The sequence below is a fragment of the Myxine glutinosa genome, chromosome 11 (genome assembly GCF_964187855.1).
Source record: "Myxine glutinosa chromosome 11, kmMyxGlut1.1, whole genome shotgun sequence".
Lineage (NCBI taxonomy): Eukaryota > Metazoa > Chordata > Myxini > Myxiniformes > Myxinidae > Myxine > Myxine glutinosa.
Genome location: NC_136271.1, coordinates 102,433,458 through 102,460,665, shown reverse-complemented (window position 1 = coordinate 102,460,665; position 27,208 = coordinate 102,433,458). Strand labels below are relative to the sequence as shown.

Below are 27,208 nucleotides of genomic sequence, written 5' to 3'. Positions count from 1 at the left end.
ATGTGAATGTATGTGAATTACTATTCCGGGCTTTGCTTATCAATGTGTAGTCGATTAAAGGTTGTTGTGATTAAAGGGTCAGGAGCCCTTCTGAGGAAAAGGAGACCGGAAACGGAAGAAAAAAAGACACGAGGTCCTGGAGACGCGCGGATTCTTCTTCTTCCTCGCCAAGCTCGGACGCGAGCGGTATCGATTGAGCAACGTAAGAATCGGCGTTTCAAAGCCCGTCTGACGAGAGGAGTTACCGGGACGTGTAACTACCCTTTGACACGTCAAGTCACGGTGGGTTCGTGCACGGAACCAAGCAGCTGGCACAGTTCGCCTCGCCGTCTACAAGGCCGCGTACGGGTCGCACCTTGGGGCCGCGCGCGCTGGGCAAGCCGCATGTTGCTTTGCCTGCTTTACATTACCCGCGTTGCTTGGCCAGGAGGTGCGCGCTGCAGCCGTTGTTCCCGGTACGGGACATGCCCGGTGAAAGCACGTCAGGAAGGGTCCGTTCAACCGCCCACGTGCGGAGATCGAACTACAGGAGTACGGAGACATTGTGAGAGACATTGACCACGGAGGGAGTCGGGAGTGGGGCTCACGTGAGGAATGTATAAGATGGCCATCTTAGAGTTAATGTAGATGAGTTTACATCTTTGTACTATTGATTGCTGATTGTTGATGGTTAATTGCTCGGGGAATATATCATTGATTATTCCGGATCCTTGGTGTGGGGTTTTTTTCTTGGTTGGAATTCATATTGATTGCGTCACGAAAGCGCATACATAATAATTCTTTCTGGCGGAGTTCCTCTCACGGTCCGGGGGTCACCGAGACCAGGTAGTCACCGGGAGGACCACGTAACAATGCCTAACCTGTATTTCATGCTTTGCTTGTATTTCATGCTTAACTTGTATTTCATGCTTAACTTGTATTTCATGCTTAACGTGTATGTCATGCTTTGCTTGTAATTCATGCTTAACTTGTATTTCATGCTTAACTTGTATTTCATGCTTAACTTGTATTTCATGCTTAACTTGTATTTCATGCTTGACTTTTATTTCATGCTTGACTTTTAATTCATGCTTAACTTGTATTTCATGCTTAACTTGTATTTCATGCTTAACTTGTATTTCATGCTTAACTTGTATTTCATGCTTAACTTGTATTTCATGCTTAACTTGTATTTCATGCTTAACTTGTATTTCATGCTTAACTTGTATTTCATGCTTAACTTGTATTTCATGCTTAACTTGTATTTCATGCTTAACTTGTATTTCATGCTTAACTTGTATTTCATGCTTAACTTGTATTTCATGCTTAACTTGTATTTCATGCCTCAAACAATATTTTCATTTCCCTGCGGACTCCTTTTTGTAATTGCTTTTCAAACTATTCGTGCTTCTTCCGGCACGGTGATTCGTCAATGTGTGTGCCGTTCCTTGGACAGATATTAATTATACATGGGCGTCCTGTCTGAGGGCATTATTTGTTCTCCTTAGTGAAGAGTAGGCGAGCCATCCCCGGCACCCTGGCCAAATTTCCCACAGTAACCTACAGGGGGCACTGCATCAGTGGCACACCTACATCCCCAGGAAATGGTGCTACCTGAAGCCATGTGTTACATATGAAAGAAGGACCACTAGACTTGTTGAAGTTGCATCCATCGCACAGGGGACCTGTTGCCATTATAGGTCACTGCAGGGTTCTCGCATCCATGAGGAAAGTTTAATGTCGACCAACAATGGCAGAAAGTGAGTTTTACGTCAGCAAAATCAAATATGCACAAGATGTTCAAGCTGTTTGTTGAAAACATTTGATTTTTAAGTTAGACTTGATGAATTGGTAATCATTTAGCACTTCAATTATTAGTTAATGAAAAAAAAATCCAACAATTAACTTATGGATGAGTTTTACGGTTCTGGTAAATACTATGGTACACCTGCAGGTGGAGGGTCCTCTCTGCTGCCTAGTCCGGCCCCACCAATCACCTTGTCTGAAAAGCATCACGTGACAAAACTGCTGGCGCATCGTGGAGCTACAATTGCTGACCTCAATGTGCTCCGTCGAGAGATCTCTTGTCTCAAGGGGGGTGGACTGGCACAGTTGGCCTTTCCAGCACAGGTACAGAACTTTTGATGCTATGGTACATTGCGGGCTATTTTGTGTTACCATTGTAACCTTCGGTGTGCGGATGCAATAAGATCCAGTTTACGTGTGTCATTTTTGCATCTCCTCCCAAACCATTGTTCGCACAAAGTTGGAAATGGTAGTGTGGCGGACACGGCGGCTCGCTGGCGCAGAGACATAATTCCGCGCACCAGCGGGTGGCGGCCACACCCCAGGTAGGGCGTGGCCTGGAGATATATACGCGGGCTCGCTGCCGCACGCACGTCAGTGCGGATGAGTGAGCAAGTAATAAAGAGCTCGATAATAACCAAAGCGTTGTGGCCTACCTTTGTTCATCGTGTGTGCTCCCGCACCACACTGGTGACCTCCGACTGGTTCAACCGTAGTTGAACCCCCGAACGCGCAATGGCCATCAACACGGTCGCGATCAAGCTACCGGAGTTCTGGGAAGCGCAGGCCGACACCTGGTTTCTTCAAGCCGAGGCCCAATTCCAGCTCCGGGGCGTCACGGCGGACGACACGATGTACTTCTACGTGGTCGCTGCCCTTGGCTCCGGCACGGCCGCGCGCGTCGTGTCCTTCCTCCGGCACCCGCCGGACGAGGGCAAGTACGCTCCTCAAGCAGCTGCTCCTCGATACATTTGGCCTCCCAGAGGCCGACCGCGCCGACCGTCTTTTGGACCTTCCCGCCCTCGGCGACACACGCCCGTCCGCCGGCATGGATTACATGCTATCCCTGCTCGGCGACGGCCGTGCGGATTTCCTGTTCCGTGCTCTCTTCCTCCGCGCGCTGCCTGTACAGGTACGGCTCGCGTTGGCCGGGTCGACCATTACGGAACCGCGGGCCCTGGCCAGGGAGGCGGACAAGTACTTCGCAGCCCACGATGCGCGGCCGGCATATAGCACGGCCGTCGTGGGTCCCGGCGCCACGCACGGCGCATGTGGTTCGGATCCTTCCGAGCACGGCGTAGGTTTGGCGGATCGCCACGTGGCATGGCGTTCGGTTCCTTCCGAGCGCGGCGTAGGTTTGGCGGATCCATGCGTGGCCGCCGCCACGCCCCGCCCACCACCGTCGTCGCAACCGGCGCGGCAACCACCACCGGGCCAGACCTGGTGCCGATTCCATGCCAGGTTCGGCCACAAGGCCAGGTCCTGTCGCCCGCCTTGTACTTTTGGCAGGTCGAGAAACGACCAGGCCGGCGCTCGCTTCCTGCCATGAGCGTCGGCCATACTGGCAGCCTGTTGTTCATATCGGACACCTCCTCGGGTCGTCGCTTCCTGTGCGACACGGGAGCGCAGGTGAGCGTCCTCCCTGCTTCCGCGTCCGACCGGCAAGCTGCGGGCCGGGGCCCCGCTTTGCTGGCCGCCAACGGCACGCCCATCCGCACGTTCGGGAAGCGTTGCCTCTCACTGCGGTTCGGGGGGCAGCGCTTTCAGTGGTCGTTCGTTACCGCTAGTGTCCCCATGGGCCTACTCGGAGCGGACTTCCTCTGTGCGCATGGGCTGCTGGTGGACATGAGGCACAGACACCTTGTCCAGGCCAAAACCTTCAGCTCGCTCGCTTGCGCTCTGAGCAGTTCGTTGAGCTGCTCCCTGGGCGGCTCGACAAGCGGCTTGCTGAACGGTTCGGTTCCGGCAAGGTTGGTCTGCACGCTTCCGGCAGCGGACGAGTTCACCCACCTCCTCGCCAGTTTCCCGGCCCTCACGCGGCCCACTTTCTCGGCGGTGGCCGTCAAGCACGGGGTGGAGCATCACATCCCCACCGTCGGGCCACCGGTCCACGCCCGGGCGCGCCGCCTCGACCCGGCGAAGCTCGCCGTGGCGCAGGGGGAGTTCGCCACGCTGCAGCGACTGGGCATTGTCCAGTGCTCCAACAGCGCGTGGGCATCGCCGCTGCACATCGTGCCCAAGCCCGGCGGCGGGTGGCGGCCGTGCGGCAACTACCACCACCTCAACGATGCTACCACCCCCGACCGCTACCCGGTCCCTCACATCCAAGACCTTTCCGCCCGGTTGGCGAACATGTCCCTCTTCTCCAAGGTGGACCTCATCCGCGGATACCACCAGGTCCCCGTCAGGCCGGAGGACATACCGAAGACGGCCGTCATTACACCATTCGGCCTCTTCGAGTTTCTGCGGATGCCCTTCGGGTTGAAGATTGCGGCCCAGGCGTTCCAGCGGCTGATGGACAGCGTCTTGCGCGACTTGGATTTCGTTTACGTCTACCTGGACGACATCCTCGTCGCAAGCGCGTCCCGTGAGGAGCACCTCCGCCATCTCCGCACGCTTTTCGAACGCCTGGACCGGCATGGCCTGATCGTCAACCCCGCCAAGTGCCAGTTCGGCGTCACCGAGATCGACATTTTGGGGCACCGCGTCACCAGGCACGGGGCCATCCCCTTGCCGGACAAGGTGGAGGCGGTCAGGGGCTTTCCGCGCCCCCGCACCATCAAGGGGCTCCAGGAGTTCCTGGGCATGGTGAACTTCTATCACCGTTTCCTGCCCCGCATCACCCAGCTCCTGCGCTCCCTGCACGAGGCCTTCCGGGGGAAACCGGGCAAAGGCGACGTTGCCTGGACCGAGCCGATGGATGCGGCGTTCGCGGGCGCAAAGCTCGCCTTGGCTAACGCCACCATGCTCGCGCACCCGGCGCCCGATGCACCGATCGCCCTCACCACCGACGCGTCGGACTACGCGGTGGGCGCGGTGCACGAGCAATGGGTGAAGGGGGCTTGGCAGCCGCTGGCGTTCTTTAGCCGGCAGCTCCGCCCGCACGAACGGCGGTACAGTACCTTCGACCGCGAGCTGCTCGGGCTCCACCTGGCGGTCCGGCATTTCCGCCATCTGCTCGAGGGACGCCAGTTCGCGGCCTTTGTCGACCATAAGCCCCTGGCTTTCGCGATGGCCAAGGTCGCCGAGCCGTGGTCGGCCCGGCAGCAGCGTCACCTCTCGGCCGTGTCCGAGTACACGACGGACATCCGGCAAGTCACGGGGAAGGACAACCCAGTGGCGGATTGCCTTTCCCGGGCCCTCGCCCACGCGGTCCACCTCGGGATCGACTATGCCCGGATGGCGGCGGACCAGTCCGCCGACCCCGCCATCCAGGCTTTTCGGACCGCCGTCACAGGCCTCCGCGTCGCCGAGGTACCGTTCGATGGTGCGGGCGCGGCCCTCTTGTGCGACGTCTCCCTCGGCGGGCCTCGCCCCATCATGCCCGCTGGCTGGCAGCGCCGGGTTTTTGACGCCATCCACGGCCTGTCCCACCCGGGCACGAAGGCTTCCCAAAAGCTGGTCGCCGACAAGTTCGTCTGGCATGGCCTCCGGAAGGCCGTCCGCGATTGGGCCAGGACGTGCCTCGCGTGCCAGCGCGCGAAGGTCCACCGCCACAACCGGGCCCCGCTGGCCCCGTTTACGGTGCCCGAACGTCGGTTCGACCACGTTCACGTGGACTTGGTGGGACCTCTGCCCCCCTCGCGGGGTTTCACCCACGTCCTCACCATGGTGGACCGCACCACCCGGTGGCCGGAGGCCGTGCCTTTGGCAGCAATGATGGCGGCGAACATCGCGCAGGCGTTCATCGCCACTTGGGTTGCCCGTTTCGGCGCCCCCTCGGACATCTCATCCGACCGCGGCCCCCAGTTCACCTCGGAGCTCTGGGGGGCGGTGGCGCGGGGGCTCGGCGTCCAGCTGCATTGCACCACGGCCTACCATCCACAGGCCAACGGCCTGTGCGAGCGTTTCCATCGCGCCATAAAGGCCGCGCTCCGGGCCAGCCTCCGCGACGGCAGCTGGGTCGACAGGCTCCCCTGGGTCCTGCTTGGCCTCAGGACGGCACCCAAGGACGACCTGCGTGCATCCGCGGTGGAGCTGGTCTTCGGACAACCGCTGTGGGTGCCGGGCGAGTTCCTCCCCGACTCCACAGCACCATGGGCCGCGGCGCAGCAGCGCTCCTCCCTGCAGGAGACCGCCCGGAGGTTCGCCCCGGTGCCGACTGCGCACCACGGTTGCCCACCAACGCACGTCGCCCCGGAGCTTCGCACGGCGGAGTACGTTTTCGTCCGCCACGACGCCCACCGGACACCGCTGCGGCCCCCGTACGACGGGCCCTTCCGCGTGCTGGAGACCGGGGCGAAGCATTTCACCCTGGACATCGGCAGTGCTCCGGACCGCGTCTCCGTGGACCGCCTCAAGCCGGCCCACCTCGACTTGGACCACCCCCCACCAGCGGCTCTGCCCCCGCGTCGGGGCCGCCCCCCAGCGGGCGGACCCCCGGCTCTGCCCAACCCCGCCGTCACGCCACCCCCCTCTCCTGCACCCATCCCAGATGCCGCTGGAGGCATCCCCGATGGCATCCCAGCATCCCAGACGCCGCCAGCCTCCCGTGAGCGCTTCGGCCGGGTCATCCGATTGCCCCGCAAGCTGACCCTTCAGGTGCGCGGGAATTCTGGGGGGGGCGCGTGTGGCGGACACGACGGCTCGCTGGCGCAGAGACATAATTCCGCGCACCAGCGGGTGGCGGCCACGCCCCTTGTAGGGCGTGGCCTGGAGATATATACGCGGGCTCGCTGCCGCGCGCATGTTAGTGCGGATGAGTGAGCAAGTAATAAAGAGCTCGATAATAACCAAAGCGTTGTGGCCTACCTTTGTTCAACGTGTGTGCTCCCGCACCACAGTAGCATATTACTCACAAAGAACCCAGGCAATGCAAGGTCCAAAAAAAAGATTTGGACGCAAACATTTTCCTTATTCACATCGATATCCAGATGGCAGGATGGCCTAGAGGAGCGCACACTCTTCTCTAAGCTGTCTAGCCTGTGTTTGAATCCTGACCCATCTAGAAAGTGCAGGAAAGGTGCTTCGCAAAGGGTAGGTGAGCTAGACCCGGCACCCCGAACAAATTCCAAATTCCTGCCCTAACCTATAGGGGGCACCACATCAGTGGTATAGCTCCACCCTCAGCCAATGATGATACTCTGCAGACTTGTGCTGCATATATGAACGAAGAAGAACCAGGATATAAGAGATGCAGAAACAGAACAGCAAGTACAGGAAGGGTGGGCAATAAATGCCGACCCCAAAATGCAACAAAAGATGGGGCTGCAGCCCACAGGATCGTTTTCACCCCTATATAATTGTCTGTCTGTCTGTTTGTCTGTGAACAGGATATCTCAAAAAAATTGTGGACGGATTCAGACTGAATTTGGTTGAAAGTTTGCGCGTGTGACAAGGGACAATATAGTCCATTTTGATGAAGATCCGGATCCGGATATTGTGATTTTTAACGTGATTCATCACCATTGAACATCACAGAGAGCCAAAACGATATATAACATGATATCTCAAAAAGTTATGAATGGATTTGGACGAAACATCGTGGACATGCCGTGTGTGTGATAAGGAAGAATTGGTTCAATTTTGGTGAAGATCCGGATACAATCATTTTTAAAGTGATTCTTCAATATTAAGAGAAAGGGTTAAAACTGATATATAGCACGATATCGCAAAATGTTATGGATGGATTCAGACGACATTTGGTGGATAATTTGGTGACGAGAACAAGCCAATTAGATTTTGGTTCAGGTCCGAATCCAGATTCGGCCTATCAGTGCATACAACACGTAAACTGTTCGTTCTGGCAGAGGTATGCGCTCAACCATGTGCCCTTCTTCTTCATCATATTAAAATTTGTCGTTGTCCTTTGTTAAATTTATTTTGCGGTGTCATTTAATTTCTGTTGTTGAATGCAAATGATGCATTTTTTTTTCTTCTAATCAAGGTGGCATTCCACGTGTGCTTCCATGGTGCAATTAGGCTCGAGGTTAAAGCATTTGCGAGTTTAAACAACTTGTTCTGTTTCGCCGTCCAAGTTCACATTTATAGTTTCTGTCCAAAACGCCTCTCACTCCAAACCGCCTCCCCCTCCAAACTGCCTTCCCCTCCATAACCTCCCCCCCCCCCCCCCTCCAAACCGCCCTCCCCTCCAAACCACCTCCCCCCTCCATAACCCCCCCCCCCCTCCATAACCTCCTCCTCCTTCCATAACCTCCGCTCCCATCCATAACCTCTGCTCCCCTCCAAACCCCCTCCCCCTCCATAACCTTCCTTTCCCCTCCAAACCGCCTCCCCCTTCATAACCTCCTCCCCCCCCCCCCCCCTCCAAACAGCCTCCCCCTCCAAACAGCCTCCCCATCCAAACCGCCTCCCCCACCAAACCGCCTCCCCTCCAAACCACCTCCCCCTCCGAACCTCCTCCCTCTCCAAACCCCCCTGAGCACTGCAATTTAAAAATAATAAAAGTTTGAACAATTTTTGGTATGCCAGGATGTACCGTGTTGTGGTGCTGCGCACACACGACTCGATTGCCAGAAAGGTAGGCCACAACGCGTTGGTACAAACAAAGAGTCTTTATTCAAAGCTCGTACTTCAGCACTAGGCGGGCTCGAGCTTAGAGCCCGCGTATATGTCCCGAGGCCACGCCTTGTCCCCGGGCGTGGCCGATCGGTCGAAAGGCGGGGCATGCACTTTCGTTCCCTGCCTAGACGCTCGCGCCACCCACTGGTGCGCGGAATTATTGCCCCTTGTGCCCGCCACACGTGCCCCCCAGAATTCTCACGCACCTGAAGGGTGAGTTTGCGGGGAAGCCGGATGACCCGGCCGAAACGCCCCCTGGCGATGGGTGCAGGGCTGGGGGGTAGCGGGGCTGGGGGGTGCCGGGGGTCCAACCGCCGGGGGGCGGCCTTGTCGCGGAGGCAGAGCTGCCTGTGGGGGGTGGTCCAGATAGAGGTGGGCCGGCTTGAGGCGGTCCACGGAGATGCGATCTGGGGCACCGCCGATGTCGATGGTGAAGTATTTGTCCCCGGTCTCCAGCACGCGGAAGGGCCCGTTGTACGGGGGCCGTAGCGGTGCCCGGTGGGCGTCGTGCCGGATGAAGACGTACTCCGCCGTGCGAAGCTCCGGGGCGACGTGGGAAGACGGGCAACCGTGGTGTGCCTTCGGCACCGGGGCGAACCTCTGGGCGGTCTCCTGAAGGGTGGAGCGCTGTTGCGCCGCGGACCAAGGAGCCGTGGAGTCGGGGATAAATTCGGCCGGTACCCGCAGTGGTTGCCCGAAGACCAGCTCCGCCGAGGACGCGCGCAGGTCGTCCTGAGGCCCAGCAGGACCCAGGGGAGCCTGTCGGCCCAGCTGCCGTCGCGGAGGCTGTCCCGGAGCGCGGCCTTCTTCGAGCGATGAAAACGCTCACACAGGCCATTGGCCTGGGGGTGGTAGGCCGTGGTGCGGTGTAGTTTCACGCCGAGCCTTGCGCCAACGCGGCCCAGAGCTCCGAGGTGAACTGGGGACCGCGGTCGGACGAGATGTCCGAGGGGGCACCGAACCGGGCAACCCAAGTGGCGATGAAGGCTTGCGCCACATCAGCCGCAGACGTCGCCGCCAATGGGACGGCCTCCGGGCACCGTGTGGTGCGGTCCACCATGGTGAGGAGGTGGGTGAACCCCTGCGAGGGGGGCAGAGGTCCCACCAAGTCGACGTGCACGTGGTCGAACCGACGCTCGGGCACCGCAAACGGGGCCAAAGGGGCCTGGGTGTGGCCTTGGACCTTTGCGCGCTGGCACGCGAGGCACGTCCTGGCCCAGTCGCGGACGTCCTTCCTGAGGCCATGCCAGACGAACTTCACCGCGACAAGCTTCTGGGACGCCTTCGTGCCCGGGTGGGACAGGCCGTGGATGGCGTCGAACACTGGGTGCTGCCAGCCAGCGGGCACGATGGGGCGAGGCCGGCCGAGGGAGACGTCGCACAGGAGGGCCGCGCCCGCGGCGTCGAACGGCACCTCGGTGACGCGGAGGCCCGTGACGGCGGTCCACAAGGTCTGGACGCCGGGGTCGGTGGTCTGGTCCTCCGCCATCCGGGCATAGTCGATCCCGACGTGGACCGCGTGCGCGACGGACCGGGAAAGGCAATCCGCCACCGGGTTGTCTTTACCCGCCACGTGACGGATGTCCGTCGTATACTCGGACACGGCAGAGAGGTGACGCTACTGCCGTGCCGACCATGGCTCGGCGACCTTGGCCATCGCGAACACAAAGGGCTTGTGGTCGACGAAAGCCGTGAACGGGCGGCCCTCCAGCAGATGGCGGAAGTGTCGGACCGCCAGGTGGAGGCCGTGCAGCTCGCGGTCGAAGGTGCTGTAGCGGCGTTCGTGCGGGCGAAGCTGCCGGCTAAAAAACGCCAGCGGTTGCCAAGCACCACGCACCCACTGCTCGTGCACCGCGCCCACTGCGTAATCCGATGCGTCGGTGGTGAGGGCGATCGGCGCATCGGGCGCCGGGTGCGCCAGCATGGTGGCGTTGGCCAGGGCCAGCTTTGCGCCCGCAAACGCCGCGGCCATCGGCTCCGACCAGGCAATGTCACCTTTGCCCGGCTTGCCCCGGAGGGCCTCGTGCAGGGGGCGGAGGAGCTGGGCGACGTGGGGCACGAAGCGGTGGTAAAAATTTACCATGCCCAGGAACTCCTGGAGCCCCTTGATCGTGCGGGGTCGCCGGAAATCCCTGACCGCCTCCACCTTGGCCGGTAAAGGGACGGCCCCGTGCCTGGTGATGCGGTGCCCCAAGAAGTCGATGGTGGCGACACCGAAACGGCACTTGGCGGGGTTGATGATTAGGCCATGCTGGCCCAGGCATTCGAAAAGCGTGCGGAGGTGGAGCAGGTGCTCCTCCCGGGACGCGCTCGCGACTAGGATGTCGTCCAGGTAGACAAAGAGGAAAGGCAAGTCGCGCAAGACGCTGTCCATAAGCCGTTGGAACGCCTGGGCCGCATTCTTCAACCCGAAAGGCATTCGCAGGAACTCGAAGAGGCCGAAAGGGGTGATGACGGCCGTCTTCAGGACATCGCCCGGTTGTACGGGGACCAGGTGGTAGCCCCGGATGAGGTCCACCTTGGAAAACACGGTCGTGTTTGCCAATCGGGCGGAAAAGTCCTGGATATGCGGGACCGGGTAGCGGTCGGGGGTGGTGGCATCATTGAGCCGGCGGTAGTCCCCGCAAAGCCGCCATCCCCCGCCAGGCTTCGGCACAATGTGCAGAGGAGAAGCCCAAGCGCTGTTGGAGCGCCGTACGATCCCCAGCCGCTCCAGCGTGGCGAACCCCGCTTTCGCCACGGCGAGTTTCGTGGGTTCGAGTCGGCGTGCCTGGGCGTAGACCGGCGGCCCGACCATGGGTATATGGTGCTCCACGCCGTGTTTAACGGCCACCGCTGAGAAGGTGGGCCACGTGAAGGCCGGGAAACTGGCTAGGAGGCGGGTAAAGTCGTCCGCTGCCTGAAGCGTGCAAACTAAACCCGCCGGGACGGAACCTTCCACCAAGCCGCTTGGCAAGCCGCTCCGTGAGCCGCTCAGTGAGCCGCTCAACGAGCCGCTCAGCGAACAAGCGAGCGAGCTGAAGGTTTCAGCCTGGACGAGACGTCTGCGCTTCACGTCGACCAACAGCCCATGCGCACATAGGAAATCCGCACCCAGCAGGGCCATTGGCACGCTGGCGGTCACGAACGACCATTGAAAGCGCTGCCCTCCGAACCGCAGTGAGAGCCAACGCTTCCCAAATGTGCGGATGGGTGTACCGTTGGCGGCAAGCAAAGCGGGGCCCCGGCCGGCGGCTTGCTTGTCGGACGTGGAGGCGGGGAGGACGCTTACCTGCGCTCCTGTGTCGCAGAGAAAACGGCGCCCGGACAAGGTGTCCGTGATGAACAGGAGGCTGCCGGAATGGCCGACGCTCAGGGCCGGTAATGAGCGCCGGCCCGGTCGTTTCCCGACCCGTCAAAAGAGCACGGCGGGCGACACGTTTTAGCTTTGCGGCCGAACCTGGCGTGGTAGTAGCACCAGGTTTGCGGCGGTGGCGGCCGCGGCGGCCGTGGTGGTGGCGGCGGCGGTAGTGGGCGGGGCGCAGCAGCGGCCACGAGGGAAGCCGAGGGCACTGTAGCCTCTGCCCCGGGATCCACTACGGCAGCACCGTAAACCGACCGCGTCTCACAAGCCGCGAAAAACTTGTCGGCCTCTCCGGCCAGGGCGCGGGGTTCCGTGATGTTAGAACTGGCCAGCGCGAGGCGCACCTGTATCGGTAGCTGGCGGAGGAAAAGTGCGCGGAACAAGAAATCCGGGCGCTGGTCTCCAAGCAGCAACAGCATGAAATCCATCCGGACGGATGGTCGTGTGTCGCCGAGGGCGGGAAGGTCCAGGAGGCGGTCGGCCTGTTCGATCTCCGTGAGCCCGAACGTGGCGAGGAGGAGACGTTTGAGCGCCACGTACTTGTTGTCTCCCGGCGGGCGCCGAAGGATGGACACGACTCGGGCGGCAGTGCCGGGCCCGAGGCGGCGACCACGTGGTAGTACCGGATCTCGTCCGCCGTGATGCCTCGGATGCTGAAATTGAGCTTCGGCCTGCACAAACCAAACGTCGGCTTGTGCCTCCCAAAACTCCAGGAGCTTGACGGCGACGGCGTTGGTAGCCATGGCGTGTTTGGGGGTCAGCAGCGGCTGAACCAATCGGGGTCACCAGTGTAGTGCTGCGCACACACGACTCGATTGCCAGAGAGGTAGGCCACAACGCGTTGGTACAAACAGAGTCTTTATTACAAGCTCGCATATCAGCACTCGGCGGGCTCGAGCTTAGAGCCTGCATATATGTCCCGAGGCCACGCCTTGCCCCCGGGCGTGGCCGATCGGTCGAAAGGCGGGGCATGCGCTTTCGTTCCCCGCCTGGACGCTCGCGCCACCCACTGGTGCGCGGAATTATTGCCCCTTGTGCCTGCCACAGTGTAATACAAGATATGTCATGTAGACTAGGCTTAAACATTATTTATATTGATTGGATTTTTTTGTGTTTAATAAATATGTAATTGTTTTATCCACTTACCCTTGTGCTGTTAGTTTTATCCACGTAATCCCACTTTGAACGCTCACTTACCACCTGCAGGTTCTTTCTCTCATCATCTCCGATGCTATTGGTGACCCTTTGGAAGTCATTGCCAGCGGGCCTACTGTGCCCAACCCAACAGGCCCAACTGAATGCTTGGACTTGCTTGCAAAGTTTGGCATCTCCGATCTGGTGCCCTCTTCTGTTATAGACCACCTGCAAAGAAAACTTGCTGTCGAAGCAGGCGGCCATGACAGTGCACCACAGAGCTTCGCTCACGTCCATAACGTCATTGTTGGCAATAACAAGGTCGCCCTGGAAGCTGCGGAACACCGTGCGACCTCCTTTGGCTATTCTGTGCTTGTGCTTTCCACTGGTATAATGGGGGACGTTCATGTAGTGGCTCGCTTCTACAGAAAGCTGACCACGGCGACCTGTCGGCTCCTCGCTGGGTTCACCTCAGGATCTCCACCGGCAGATTTGGTTGGAACTCTTCAGGATGTTGAAATGGCTGCTGCTACCGTCGGGTTGAGGACCTTCCCTTCCAAGAGGCTGATTGCACTGGCACAAACCGCGGCGGCACATGGCCGCGGTCTTTGCCTGCTGGCTGGTGGTGAAACCACGGTGGAAGTTCGAGGGCTTGGCAAAGGAGGGCGAAATCAGGAGCTGGCCATGCGAGTGGCCTGTGAAATGGATGCGTGCTTCGGCACAAATGAACTAACCTTGGTAAACCACCTTTTTTACCCTTTGCAATGCCCTGGTTAAGTTAATAAAAGATTATAATTACATGAAGGGGTCATAGAAGATCATAATTCTGCATTTAGCTTGGAGGGGGGGAGTACCGTAAAATGGGGTGAATAGGGACACAAACTGAAAAAAAGTTCGGAAACCTTTTTCGCTGAAAATTGATAACCATACTGATTTGTTGATATTTGGGTTGAAAGTGTTCTCTTGTTTTTTTAAAAAGCAACTTATAGTCCCGATTAACCCCATATATGGGTTAAATAGGAATAAATAGGATTTTTATGGCTGTCCCTATTCACCCCGTTTTACGGGTGAATAGGGACAGTCACTAAGACAAAAAAATAATAATCAAGAAACAATCCTGAGTTTCCAACTTATTGCTGAATTGATAGCTCAGATGAATGCACATAATATGCACCCTTAATATAAACCACGGTGCCAATGAAAAAAAATATGGGATAAAAACTTTCTCCAAACTGTCCCTATTTCTTGATTATTATTTTTTTGTATTGGTGACTGTCCCTATTCACCCGTAAAACGGGGTGCATAGGGACAGCCATAAAAACCCTATTTAATCCTATTTAACCCATATCTGGGGTTAATAGGGACTATAAGTTGCTTTTTTTTAAAAACAAGAGAACACTTTCAACCCAAATATCAACAAATCAGTATGGTTATCAATTTTCAGCGAAAAAAGTTTCCGAACTTTTTTTCCGTTTGTGTCCCTATTCACCTTGCTGTCCCTATTCACCCCATTTTACGGTACCTGTGCTTCCCGTTAAATAAACGTTAAGGTATATTGAACAATGCTATTTAATTTGAATACAATGAACAATAACATTCTTAAACTTTGCGGTAAACTAATATGGTCTGTTTCTCCCTCTGACGTTGTTTGTGCCTGGAATACATCCACTCTGCACTCTGTCCATTTGTTCCTTAAAGATTATCCATTTCTCCGACGCAGATTGCCCTCCTTTTTTCACCTCAAATAATGTATAGCATCTCTCCTCGTCCTTTCAAAATCTGACCAGTTAAAATCCTTCACTCGGCTATCCCAAACTCCACTTTCTAAGGAATATCTTCCTTGCACTACATGTATGTTGTGGTCATTAGTTCCTAAAGGTTCACAAACTTCCACCTTCTCCACCATACATGGATCATTACCCAGAATCAGGTCTAACCCACAAATACGTGAGGCACAAGCCCGCAAATGTAGAATCAAGTCGCATTTTATCAACCGCGAATACGCGGGGTCTGTGAATGTCGGGGTCCAACTGTACTGTATATAACCCCCATTGTTTAGCTCTTGCAACCAGCGCTAGAATAAAAGGCTTCCTTTTTAAAATTAATTTTATATCGTGGTACTTTTATCATTGGCGTCTGCTAGTTATTCTATAATCTTTCAACTCCTTAGAGTAAACTTTACCTTTTTCATTTGCTCCTGCTTGTAGAACTACCAACGTATTTGTGCCATAACCAGACACTATACCGTGCTCCCTTTCTGCCATACAAAATGTCAATCTCTGCACCGTAACAATCAATTATTATTAAACTCCTTGCTGCAGAAAACTGAATATCTACATATCAAATAGTTCCATTTCCATGCAAATTCATCTCCACGATCTCTTCCTTCCTGCCATTCCACATTGCTGCCTGCCTGCTCGGTCAACTCCCATTGGCAAACCGTTTATACTGCCTTGACCCTTGCAAAAAAATTATATATATATATATATATAATTTTCCAATTTCATGCATCCACTTCACTTCTCAATTTGACTATTTATTCTCACTTAATCCAATGCAAAGTTCCCTCGACCTCCACTATCCACGTCATCATGAACATTGACCATCCCTCAAATCATTGACCATAACAAACCAGTATCTTCCATTGAATAGCTTGGATGATCTTCAAATTTTATGATTGTGTTGAGCACACCTTGTCTCATTGGGACCCATCCTGGTATGTCGTTTAGGAAATATACCTCGTATTACCTCGTATTATAAAATAGTGATGGTTGAGCCAGTATGTAATGAAGCAAAGTTAAAATATCATGTGTGTTTACTTTTCTCCAGTAATTCAGGGCATTCACCCTTGAGTGCTTGTGTCAAATACCATACAACTTATGTGTACGATTCTACAAAGCTGTCCTGTTTTGATCAATAATGAAAAAGAGTTGAGACACTAAAAAGCATGTTCTGTGCTGCAGGATGATTTTAACATGACATTTTTGGCTGCTGGCACCGATGGCCAGGATGGGCCAACAGAAGCAGCTGGAGCAGTGATTCACCCCGGCATTCTAGGCCAGGCTCGAGCGTTAGGGTTGGACCCTTTCGCCTTTCTGAACCGCAGTGACTCATTTGGCTTTTTTTCTGCCATGGGTGGTAAAAGTCTGGTACTAACGGGGTTCACAGGCACCAACGTCATGGACCTGCATTTGCTGCTGGTGTGCCCATGCAGCCAGGTGATCGAACAGTGATCACTCGAAAGGTGAATTGTCATAAAGCCAGGAACGTATTTTCTGAACAAGTGTAAGCGGGGTAATAAATGCAGATGAGTGCTTATTACCCTGCGTTGCGAAGCGAAAAGCAGGGTAAGGCGATCTGTTGCGTACGTGTTACATGCTTGTCTGCATTTAAAAAATTCATTTTCTCGGCAGCCACTGAAATTTTAACATAAGAGCAACTCCACCTGTATAATTTTTTTATTCATAATTATGACGTCATAGGTCACGTGGTACTGACGCCATCTTGGAAAAACGTTGCACCTCTATATCTCAAAAAAACACTCCATTAAAAAAAATAAAATCGTGGCTCATTGTAAACAACTCCGCATGGGGAATAAGTGTTTTTAACGATGATGTAATTGGTGCCTTAATTATGACGTTATAATTTGACATTGACAACGCTTAGTCTGATCAGTTTGAAATTTATTGAGCGTGATCTACACAACAACTATATTAGAGAATATATATTTATGATGTCATTGCTCACGTGGACTGGCATCCATATTGAATAAAAAACCCTTCAAAAACAGAAGAGTTGGCTCGCACCAAGTTGACTGTGCATGTATCCTACTGTGAGTAAGTTGTGATGAGTTGTGAGTTGTAGTAGATGTTGTAAGTATGCTACTGTGGGGGAAAATTAATTAATTGCATACTTAATTTGTGTAAGTTAAGTGGATTTCCTTGAGCCTCCACCTGATGTTGCAAACACTTTAGTTTTAATTGCGTACTTAAGCTTCATAGATACATATATTGGTCAGCGTTGAGTGTATTCCATTTTATTTGTCTGAGAGCTTTGGACGAGTTTGAAATTTGTGCAACTGAGGAATTCTCGCAGGGCAGGCCCGTGTGCAAACGGTCGCTAGAGGCAACCTCCTTGCTCGGATCAGTTCAACTCCCTTGAAAACTTTATCAGTTATGAAGGGCAAATGTACTGGTGAGCCGATAATTAAAAGTTTCAAAGCATCCTTTGTTTGTTCAAAGACTCCTCCTATTTCTTTTCATGATTTTAAGTTTAACTACACATAATCCCTATGATTCAACTTATATACAACAATTTTCTCTACTTATTTAGGAATATGAGCAAGTGTGTTGTTGTTCCTCAACTATATTGCAAGGTGTTAACATGTGTAACTGATTAAAACATTCTTTTCTCCCTTTGAGGATAGATAATGGCCTGGCAACTGAGTAGGAGTTCCCTGTTTGAATGAAATAACACACTTTCTTGTAGGCTTACACAACTGTGAGTTAATGCTCTATTAATTCGATGCAAGTAATGGGAATGTTCTGAGACAAAATGGGAAATGTATTATAACTGTATGCTTCACAATAACTGAATTGTATTTTCTGTAACCCAAAACCTCTCCAAAGATGAAAGGAATGGAGTAAACCAGTTTGCCTTCATCACGCTTGAATCTCTTGCAACTTTTCTTATCTCGTTCCCCCCTTCCTCTCTCTCTCTTCCCCTCAGCCCAGCCCCATTCTCTTTTCCTTCACAAGTATAAGAAAGGCTGTACTGCACAAATGCTTCAGGATTTTGCTTCGAAACAAGTCAGGAGACGACGATGGTTCACGAGCGAGCGGTATTCAATGACAATGCTCAATGAGCAATGTTATGAGGTTAGTTAGCTACACAATACCGAAAATTTGGTTTGATTCCGACAACTTTGAAAATTTGACCTTTGTGACCTTCAAAGGTCAAAGATTCTGAAATTTGTTGGAAAACTTGTATTTCATGATGTATGTGATAATATAAGATCATGTAAGACATTTCACCCTATCAGGAAGCGAGCAATGCAATAAAACCATCAAAAATCGACTTTTCTACATTTTGTGACCTTGTGACCTTGACCTTGGGGCGAAAATGAAAAATCGAGCTCCGTGGGGCTAGACACATGACATTGGCCTAACCAAATATCGAAACCCTGTCAGATTCCACCAACTCCCTCGGAGAAGATGTAGCTTGAACTCGATTACCCCCTAAAAAGACATCTTTTTCGGGCGTCGCTCTGCCCACAATGGGCGCAATATGCCCACTCTAGGCAGGACACAACTCGATCATGATATCAACCTCCCACCCAAGTTTCATCAAGATCGGATGATATCATCGGGTGGTTATGCTGCGGACAGACAGACAGACAGACAGACTCACAGACAGACACACACCCATGACGAATATAGTGGTCACTGTTTGATAACTCGTGAACCAATTAGTGTGTGTGTGTGTGTGTGTGTGTGTGTGTGTGTGTGTGTGTGTGTGTGTGTGTGTGTGTGTGTGTGTGTGTTCTTTTTTGGAGTTGGATTCTTACCAAGTGGTTTTTGAAGTCCTTTGATGTATATCTCTTTGTAACCTAAGCAAAGTCCTCTATGGTTCATTAAAAATCAGTCGACTATCTAAACAGTTTGTGGACATTATTTTAGTCTCCTGTCTATCAATCAAGGCTAAATTAATTAGTTCCACTACACTACGAATACCATTTAGTTCCGAATAACTTTTATTTATCCATAGAAGAAATGGGAAAACCCATGAGTAGGTGAAAAACAAAAAAAAACATAGGGGCATAACCCCTGGCGCTCACCTGTTAGAATAAACAGTATACTACACTGACTAAAGGTATTTTAAACCAATTTCAATGGTTGCTGGAAGACAGGGCAGCATGTAGTCATACCAACATAATCATAAGACTTTAAACAAACAAACAAAAAATTACCTATTTTGGGGGGCAACCCCCCATCCCCCCCCCCTCACCCCCCCACCTCCCGTAGATCTCAAAGGGGCAGATAAATGTCGTGAACAAACTTTGGTACAGCATGTGTGGTGAAGGTTGTGGTCAAGTTTAATCGAAATAGTTTGTGTGGTTTCAGAAGAAAAAGCAAATTCCTATTTAGGGGGCCGGGGGGGGGGTGGGGTGGGGGGAGGGTCAAACCTGGATCCACTTTGACCCCAGTAAACCCCCTTAGACTCCGATTTTTTTAATGTCATGAACAAACTTTAGTCACAACACAACAAATATAATTTGTGCCAAGTTTGGTGACAATCCCTCCAGCGGTTTCGGAGAAGTTGCAAGTGTTTACGGACGGTCAGACTGACGGATGACGCGCCATCGCATAAGCTCCCCTGAACTTCCTTCCAGGTGAGCTAACTAGAACGGCAATCGGTACAGAGCTCCACCATGCTGAACAGTTTACAGTTTGTATCCCACTGATAGTTCGGATCTGGATCTGCCTTGAACCAAAATCAAATTGGCTTGTTCTAGTCACCTACCCAACTCATCCACCAAGTTTTTTTCATACGTCATCCACAACTTTTTGAAATATGCTGCAGATTGTTTTTGGTCTTTTCACTCAATGATAATCACTTAAAAAAAAAAAATCAAAATCCTCGTATCTGTATCCGGATTCAAATCTTCACCAAAAAACAAATCAATTCGTCCTTGTCAAACACACAATCTGTCCACCAGGTTTTGGCTGAATCCATCCACAACCTTTTGCAATTCAAATCAATTACAGTTCAAATGAATTGCAGTTCAAATCAATTACAGTTCAAATCAATTGCAGTTCAAATCAAATACAGTTCAAATCAATTCCAGTTCAAATCAATTGCAGTTCAAATCAATTACAGTTCAAATCAATTACAGTTCAAATCAATTACAGTTCAAATCAATTACAGTTCAAATCAATTGCAGTTCAAATCAATTACAGTTCAAATCAATTTCAGTTCAAATCAATTACAGTTCAAATGAATTGCAGTTCAAATCAATTACAGTTCAAATCAATTACAATTCAAATCAATTACAGTTCAAATCAATTACAGTTCAAATCGATTGCAATTCAAATCAATTACAGTTCAAATGAATTGCAGTTCAAATCAATTACAGTTCAAATCAATTACAGTTCAAATCAATTACAGTTCAAATCGATTGCAATTCAAATCAATTACAGTTCAAATGAATTGCATTTGAAATCAATTACAGTTCAAATCAATTACAGTTCAAATCAATTGCAATTCAAATCAATTACAGTTCAAATCAATTACAGTTCAAATCAATTACAGTTCAAATCGATTGCAATTCAAATCAATTACAGTTCAAATGAATTGCATTTGAAATCAATTACAGTTCAAATGAATTGCAGTTCAAAACAATTACAGTTCAAATCAATTACAGTTCAAATCAATTACAGTTCAAATCAATTACAGTTCAAATCGATTACAGTTCAAATCGATTACAGTTCAAATCAATTACAGTTCAAATCAATTGCAGTTCAAATCAATTACAGTTCAAATCAATTACAGTTCAAATCAATTGCAGTTCAAATCAATTACAGTTCAAATCAATTACAGTTCAAATCAATTAAACTTCAAATGAATTGCAGTTCAAATCAATTACAGTTCAAATCAATTACAGTTCAAATCGATTGCAATTCAAATCAATTAGAGTTCAAATGAATTGCAGTTCAAATCAATTACAGTTGAAATCAATTGCAATTCAAATCAATTACAGTTCAAATCAATTACAGTTCAAATCAATTACAGTTCAAATCAATTGCAGTTCAAGAACACAGAATACCAGGTAATAGTTTATTGTTATTGACATGTTGAAGTATTACTGATTGTGAATCAATTATGTCATCATTCTTATCATCCTGAACAATAACTGTAATAGACGGCGAAGCCGGTGTTGTGATTGAACGCACACGTATTATGTTGAAAAGCCAGATTTTGCTGGATCCCTTGAGAATTTCGAAGCTTTGACGCATCAAATTGCTCAATGGAGGCCGCCATCTTGCGGATGCGGAAGTATGCAAAACAAATTTGAAAAAGTTCCATAGGAGTTTGTTTCACCCATCTTTGTTTGATTCACAATCTTATGCACCTCTAATTTGTAATTAAAATACTTTAGGACCAACCTCGGCCTGCACGGGCCTGGTTATCTTAAACGAAAATCGTCACCAAACACCGGAACCAATGAGATTCGAGCATTTGAAAAAATATTTAAAAAAACAAATCACCCAATGGAGGCCGCCATCTTCAGGATGCGGAAGTATGCATAAAATAATTGCGAAAAAGTTCAATAGGAGTTTGTTTCACCCGTCTTTGTTTGATTCACAATCTTATGCACCTCTAATTTGTAATTAAAATACTTTAAGACCAACCTAGTTATCTTCAACGAAAATCGTCACCAAACACCAGAACCAATGAGATTCGAGCATTTGAAAAAATATTTCAAAAAAGCTTATTACGCGTTTCGGAGGCTGAAAACGGCGTCAAATATTCTAAAATTGACGAAGAATTATTTTTTAGAAATCTCGCGGCCGTAGGGGATAGTTTTTCACGGCCGGAAATATCCGAAATTGAGACGGAATTCACCGAATTAATCAAGAAGAAAATTTAATAAACTTTTATCTCATCCAGAATGCAAATGGTGTCATTTTGAACTAGGTACGGTACCTACTACACCAACCTACTACCTACTACCAACTACCTAACCTACTGATGCCATAGTGATGGGTAAAATAGTGGTAAGAGGCTTTGGCTTCGCCGGCTCATTGCGGCTTTGCAGTCGGGTACTAGTACACATGAACTGTAATTTGTCATTCTTTAACGGCGGTTACCATAGGTCCGGTTTTTCCCGGACATGTCCTGCTTTTCGGTCCTTAATTGTCCATCCGGTGGGGTTTTTAAAAATATCTACAAATGGCCGGGTTTTCCCGTTTTTTTGCTTTTGCATTTTCAAAGGGATACATTTTAAGATTTGGGGTACTTTTTTTACCTTATTTAATTGGTTTAAACCATCCTTGTACATTTCCTTACGGTGATGTTTCTACCAAGACAGCTTTGTACAAGTCTGTACTACTCCATCATGGCATAATGGACGTGTTCGAACATCACGCGTCCATTTCCTGTCCAACCTCACAGTGAGCGATTCCAGTGGCATGCTCAGTCAGTGTCTTTTCCGAGTCCGTACCGTTGTTATACCATATATGTACATTTGTTTGATCTTCTTCTTTACAATGCCAAAACGAAAGTGTAAATTCGTTGCAGAACTAAAGACAAAATTTCTGTGTTTTTGAAGTGGTCGAGAAGAATGGGAAGCTGAGTGCTTGGTATGTAGAGCTGGTATGTACGCACATCTTTGTGGCAAATAAATGTGCTATTGATTTACAATATCATCTGGACTACTTGGAAAAGCACAATAAAGCAATTTGAGGAGAGAGGGCATCATCCTCATCGGCAAAATTGAAGGACTGATGAAAGGAAAGGACTCACTACATGTAAAGAGGTACAAAGGCCTCACTACATGTAAAGAGGTACATTGAAATTTGAATTATAATGTTGATTTCACCTCTGGATAACTCCAAAAGGACGACGTGTCTACACGACCTCGTTTGCAATGATTAACTCTGGCCGGATCCTCCCGGAAAAAGGCGGTTTACCGTACCGGTAAGTTTAGTGAGGCAAATGCGGACCGTCCCAGCAGTTACGTGACAAGCCCTCGTCAGTGGGTCGAGCGAAACCAACGTCATGTAACCGCACCTGAGATCAACCTCAGATAACAAATATTAACTGGCCAAACACCTCAGCAGTCTTATGTCATGATCAAAACAGACAGAATAAGTCAAGACAGTTTCTTAAAGCAATGGACTTTATTGCAGTAACAAGAAAAAGGCAAATATTTACAATGGCAGGCCAAGCAGGTATTTACAGGCAGATGAGACAATGAAATTGCATATACACTACTCACAATAAGTTAGGGGTATGTACAATAATTACAACACTCGTACATTCCCCTTATCCACTACACGAACATTTCCGCCCTCGGATCCTTATCTGCAATGACTTAACACTTTACAGTACATATGCCAGCATCATGGATCCGATCTGGAAGGGAGTGATTGGTAAACAATGATGGGATGAATGATTCGCAATGAAGATGAGCCGATAAACAAAGAAATAGAAGGGGTAAAGGACGGACCACCTGCACACCTTACACTTGTTTACTCTGGCTCCCATGTTCTGATAGAAGCTATGTCCCTCTGAACTCGCTCTCCTGTACCTTACACAGCCGTGGCCTTGGTGCTTCTCCATGGCGCTATGATGTTGCTTGCGGCACGGCACGTGTGGAAATGTTCCTCCTGACAGGGTGCCGGAGGTTGCCTGTGTAGGTACCGTGCTGCGAAGAATGCTTCTCTGACAGGGCATCGGAGCTTTATAACTGGGATAGAGAGTCCACCGACGCAACTATGGGAACGCGAAAGCGAAGGTGTGGCGAGGGCGGGAGGAGAAGATATAAGGAAGAGCGAAAGGATGGACCCGGAAGATGCAAGAATGCCGAAAACGAACCACGCATGGTAAACGACTGGCACAATGTGAACGATAATGAAGTAAATAATGTGGGCAGACCGAAAGGAGTGATGGAAGGATGCAGAAGAAGGAAACACAAGAGAATAGAAGCACGAGAATAGACTCGTGTTGTGGGAGTAATGTAAATAATCGATCGAGTCCTGAACAAAGTTTGTGATCACTTCAAGTGACAAAGCTTTTAAAACCGCTTTTCCTCCCTCCATCTCTCAGATGCTCTCACGCAGCCCCACCACCCTTCTAACTTCTCGAATTCCATCACTCTTCGCTTTGCTCCTCCCCTCACGCATGTGAAACGTGCCCAACAACTGCCCTGAGGGCACTCGTGAGGAGAATCGGTTCTGTGTATGGAATTATGGCACGATATTTTAACAGAGCCAATCATGAAATGGTTACGGGGGCTGCGGGCATGATGCGTTCATAACTGAGGAAAATATTCGGCAGACGGTCTGCAAAAAGGTATATTGAGCGATGAAAAATGATATTTGCGGTTGCTTACTACACAATATTGCAATGCAGATCAGATGCAGAATGCAGAATGCAGATGCAGAATGCAGAATGCAGATGCAGAATGCAGAATGCAGATATTGCAATGGGATCAACACAGACCTTAGCCAAACTAAACAATATAACTAGGAAATAACTGCTTAACTGTGGGACGATTAATTTGGGATACATAACCACACCACTGGAGGATTTTGTGGTTCTCTAAACCACAACACTTCCCCCACTTATCTCTCCAGCTTCTCCGAAGCTGTATTCAATCGTTTTGTGAGGGTGTGCTCAATTGTTCCATGTGACCCCACTTACCAGACAAGACAGCTCCCCTATTCTAACCCATGTTTACAGGAAAATACACTTTATTTACAGGAAAGGAAACAAAAATGGGATGGGTTTGTGTTCCTATGCTGGGAAAATAAGAAAACCCTGCATTACGTAGGTAAAGCTACACATTCTCTCACTTAAACACAACTTAGACTTTACATCCGGATTCACATTTTTATACATTTGGGGAAGGGGTGACGACCATCTAGGCTTGTAAAGTTCAAAAGTTTTTCGTAGCTGCCCCCCCCCCCCCCCCCTGCCTGGTATTGTTAGCTCTTTTCCCCCTTGGTGGGCTCTGAGCACTGGCTTGTCCACACACGATGCCAAACCGAGACCTCATCAAAAATACCTCTGGCCTGGAGGGCCCACAAAGATCAACTTGCCAACTGGCGGCAACGATGAATGAGCGGACTACATGGCCTCTCTCTCTCTCTTTCTCTCTGGAGTCCCTTGGTCCACGTGACCCACATTGAGCAACAGTGAGTCTTTTCGGCTCCGCTGACCTCTTTCCACGGGTGGCCTATTGGTCTGAAAAACGCTTTATCCTTCAATGACCCAAACGCAGCAGGTGATTGACATGGCAACTTGGCAAGTCATAGATGCCTGTCCTTTCCAGACAAGGCCTCCTGATCTGCCTGTAGTGGCATAATCTTGCTTTTGATGTTGTAATACTGTTTGTAATTGTGCTTGAGTTCTTGTGGATTAAGGGATTTCCGGTAGCTCTTACATGGTAGCTTCTGTTTTATGTGTTAGCTCTTACACGAGCCTCGACTTAGATACAACAACAACAAAAAACACTGTTCAGCCTGGTGGAGGTATGCTCTCGACTGAGTTGTTTTATTTTTGTTTTGTTACCCTCACCCGAAGAGAAGTCATTGCATATGTGTATTAATTGCATTTCTTTTTTGTATACAAAGTCGAGGCTCCTGTAAGAGCTAACACGTTAAAAACAGAAACGGACACATAAAACATATAATAAAGGGAGCGGGCGGGAGACAGGATGGGGAGAGAGAGAGGGAAGCACAACAACAGTAGAGAACAAGGACATTGGTAGATCTGTGGAAGGGAGAGGGAGGGGCACACGGTATAAAACAAATGAACACTACTAGGAATATCAGGAAAGAAGTTGGGGATTGAAAGAGGTGCATTCGGATTTGGGGTGAATTAGCGGGGGTAGAAAAGATCAAGGTTTTGGATGGGGGAAGATAAGAGATGGTGGTGAACAGCTGTTTTGAAGACCTGGATGGACGAGTGAGATTGAAGAGAGTGAGGGAGTTTGTTCCAGAGGCGGGGAAAAAGAGAAATGAAAGCGTGAAGGTGAATAGAGAGTCTTGATTTTGGCAATTTCACCAGAAGAGGGTTGCTGGCAGTGAGAAGAGGGTTAATTTTGGCATTTAGACCCTTTAGAACACTAAGACCTCAAACCTGTACAACCATGAGACTCATTAGGACCACAAAGACCCTGAAAACACTTAGGACCATTAAGACCCGTTAAAACACCGAAAAGACTTTAGAGCCTTTAGAACTCGAAGAACCTTTGACACCTCCAACACCCTATAGACCCTTTATAAACCTATGACAATTTCAGACCCCTAAGACCCTTTCGAACACTAACACACTTTAAGACCCTGTAAAATCCCAAGACCCAGAAGACCCAAAATATCTGAAAACCCCAAAGAGCCAGAGAACCCAAAAGACCCCAAAGATCCTTAAAGACTCCAAAGACCCTTAAAAACTCTGATGACCCATATAACCCAAAATATCCCAAAGACCCCAAATACTCAAAAGACCCTGCAGACCCAAAATATCACAAAGACTCAATAGACCCAGAAGACCCCAAAGCCTCTCAAAGACCCTTAAAAATCCAAAACACCCAGAAGACCCTTAAAGACCCAGAGCTCCAAAAGACCCTGAGGACCGAAAAGACCCAAGACCCTGAGCATCCATAAGACCCAAGACCTGAGGACCTAAAATATCCCGAAGACCCAAAGGACAAAACCACACACGTTCTGGCGAGGGTCTGCAATCTCTGATTGTTCTTTCTTGTTCGTTTATGTAATGTATGTAACAAGTACACGGTACACCCGTTCCCCACGGGAGCAGCAGGAAGGATCATTCCTTTCTGGTGTATATAGATTACAGTAGATATAGAGCTCGCCAAGTGGCTTAACCACTCGAGCAAACACTCAATTCAAAACCGTTGAAAAGGAACGGCTGGCTTGGCAAGCGCTAGCTCGCTGCTTGGTCACTGAACATACCCCGAGTTTCCTCCCTTTTCAGTTTCATGTTAAACACCAGTAGCGACTGCTTTAAAAGGTAATCAAACGAGTTTGTGGTTTATAATATTTTTACTTCTGGTCGAGGCCGTTGTTCCTATGAAATATCACGATAAGATGTTTGTACATGTTAACATGGTATTTGTTGAAGGAAGAAACACCCCTTGGGAAGACGGGATATTATTGGTTCACGAGTTATCAAGTGAGCACTATATTCGTCATGTGTGTGTGTCTGTGTCTGTCTGTCCGCAGCATAACTACCCGATGATATCATCTGATCTTGATGAAACTTGGGTGGGAGGTTGATATCATGATCTAGTTGTGTCCTGCCTAGAGTGGGCGTGTTGCGCCCATTGTGGGCGGAGCCACGCCAGAAAAAGATGTCTTTTTAGGGGGTAATCGAGTTCAAGCTACATCTTCTCCGAGGGGTTTGGTGGAATCTGACAGGGGTTTCGGTATTTGGTTAGGCCAATGTCATGTGTCTAGC

The 27,208-nt window shown here is 50.2% G+C and overlaps 1 protein-coding gene across 5 annotated transcripts in view; it reads left to right on the top strand.

The window, feature by feature from the left end:
• GLYCTK (glycerate kinase) overlaps positions 1 to 18,086 on the top strand; it is a 78,936-nt gene extending 60,850 nt beyond the window's left edge. For 3 of the 5 annotated variants that reach the window (XM_068131395.2, XM_068131397.2, XM_078786890.1), the window contains exons 5-7: positions 1,934 to 2,109; positions 13,076 to 13,741; positions 15,967 to 17,664. In XM_068131395.2, coding sequence (XP_067987496.2) covers positions 1,934 to 2,109; positions 13,076 to 13,741; positions 15,967 to 16,236 — 1,112 coding nt within the window. In that variant the 3' untranslated portion in view covers positions 16,237 to 17,664. Of the gene's footprint in view, positions 1 to 1,933; positions 2,110 to 13,075; positions 13,742 to 15,966; positions 17,665 to 17,731 lie in introns of those variants that run through there. The other 2 variants (XM_068131398.2, XM_078786891.1) reach the window with 1 other exon arrangement.
• The last annotated feature ends 9,122 nt before the right edge of the window (positions 18,087 to 27,208 follow it).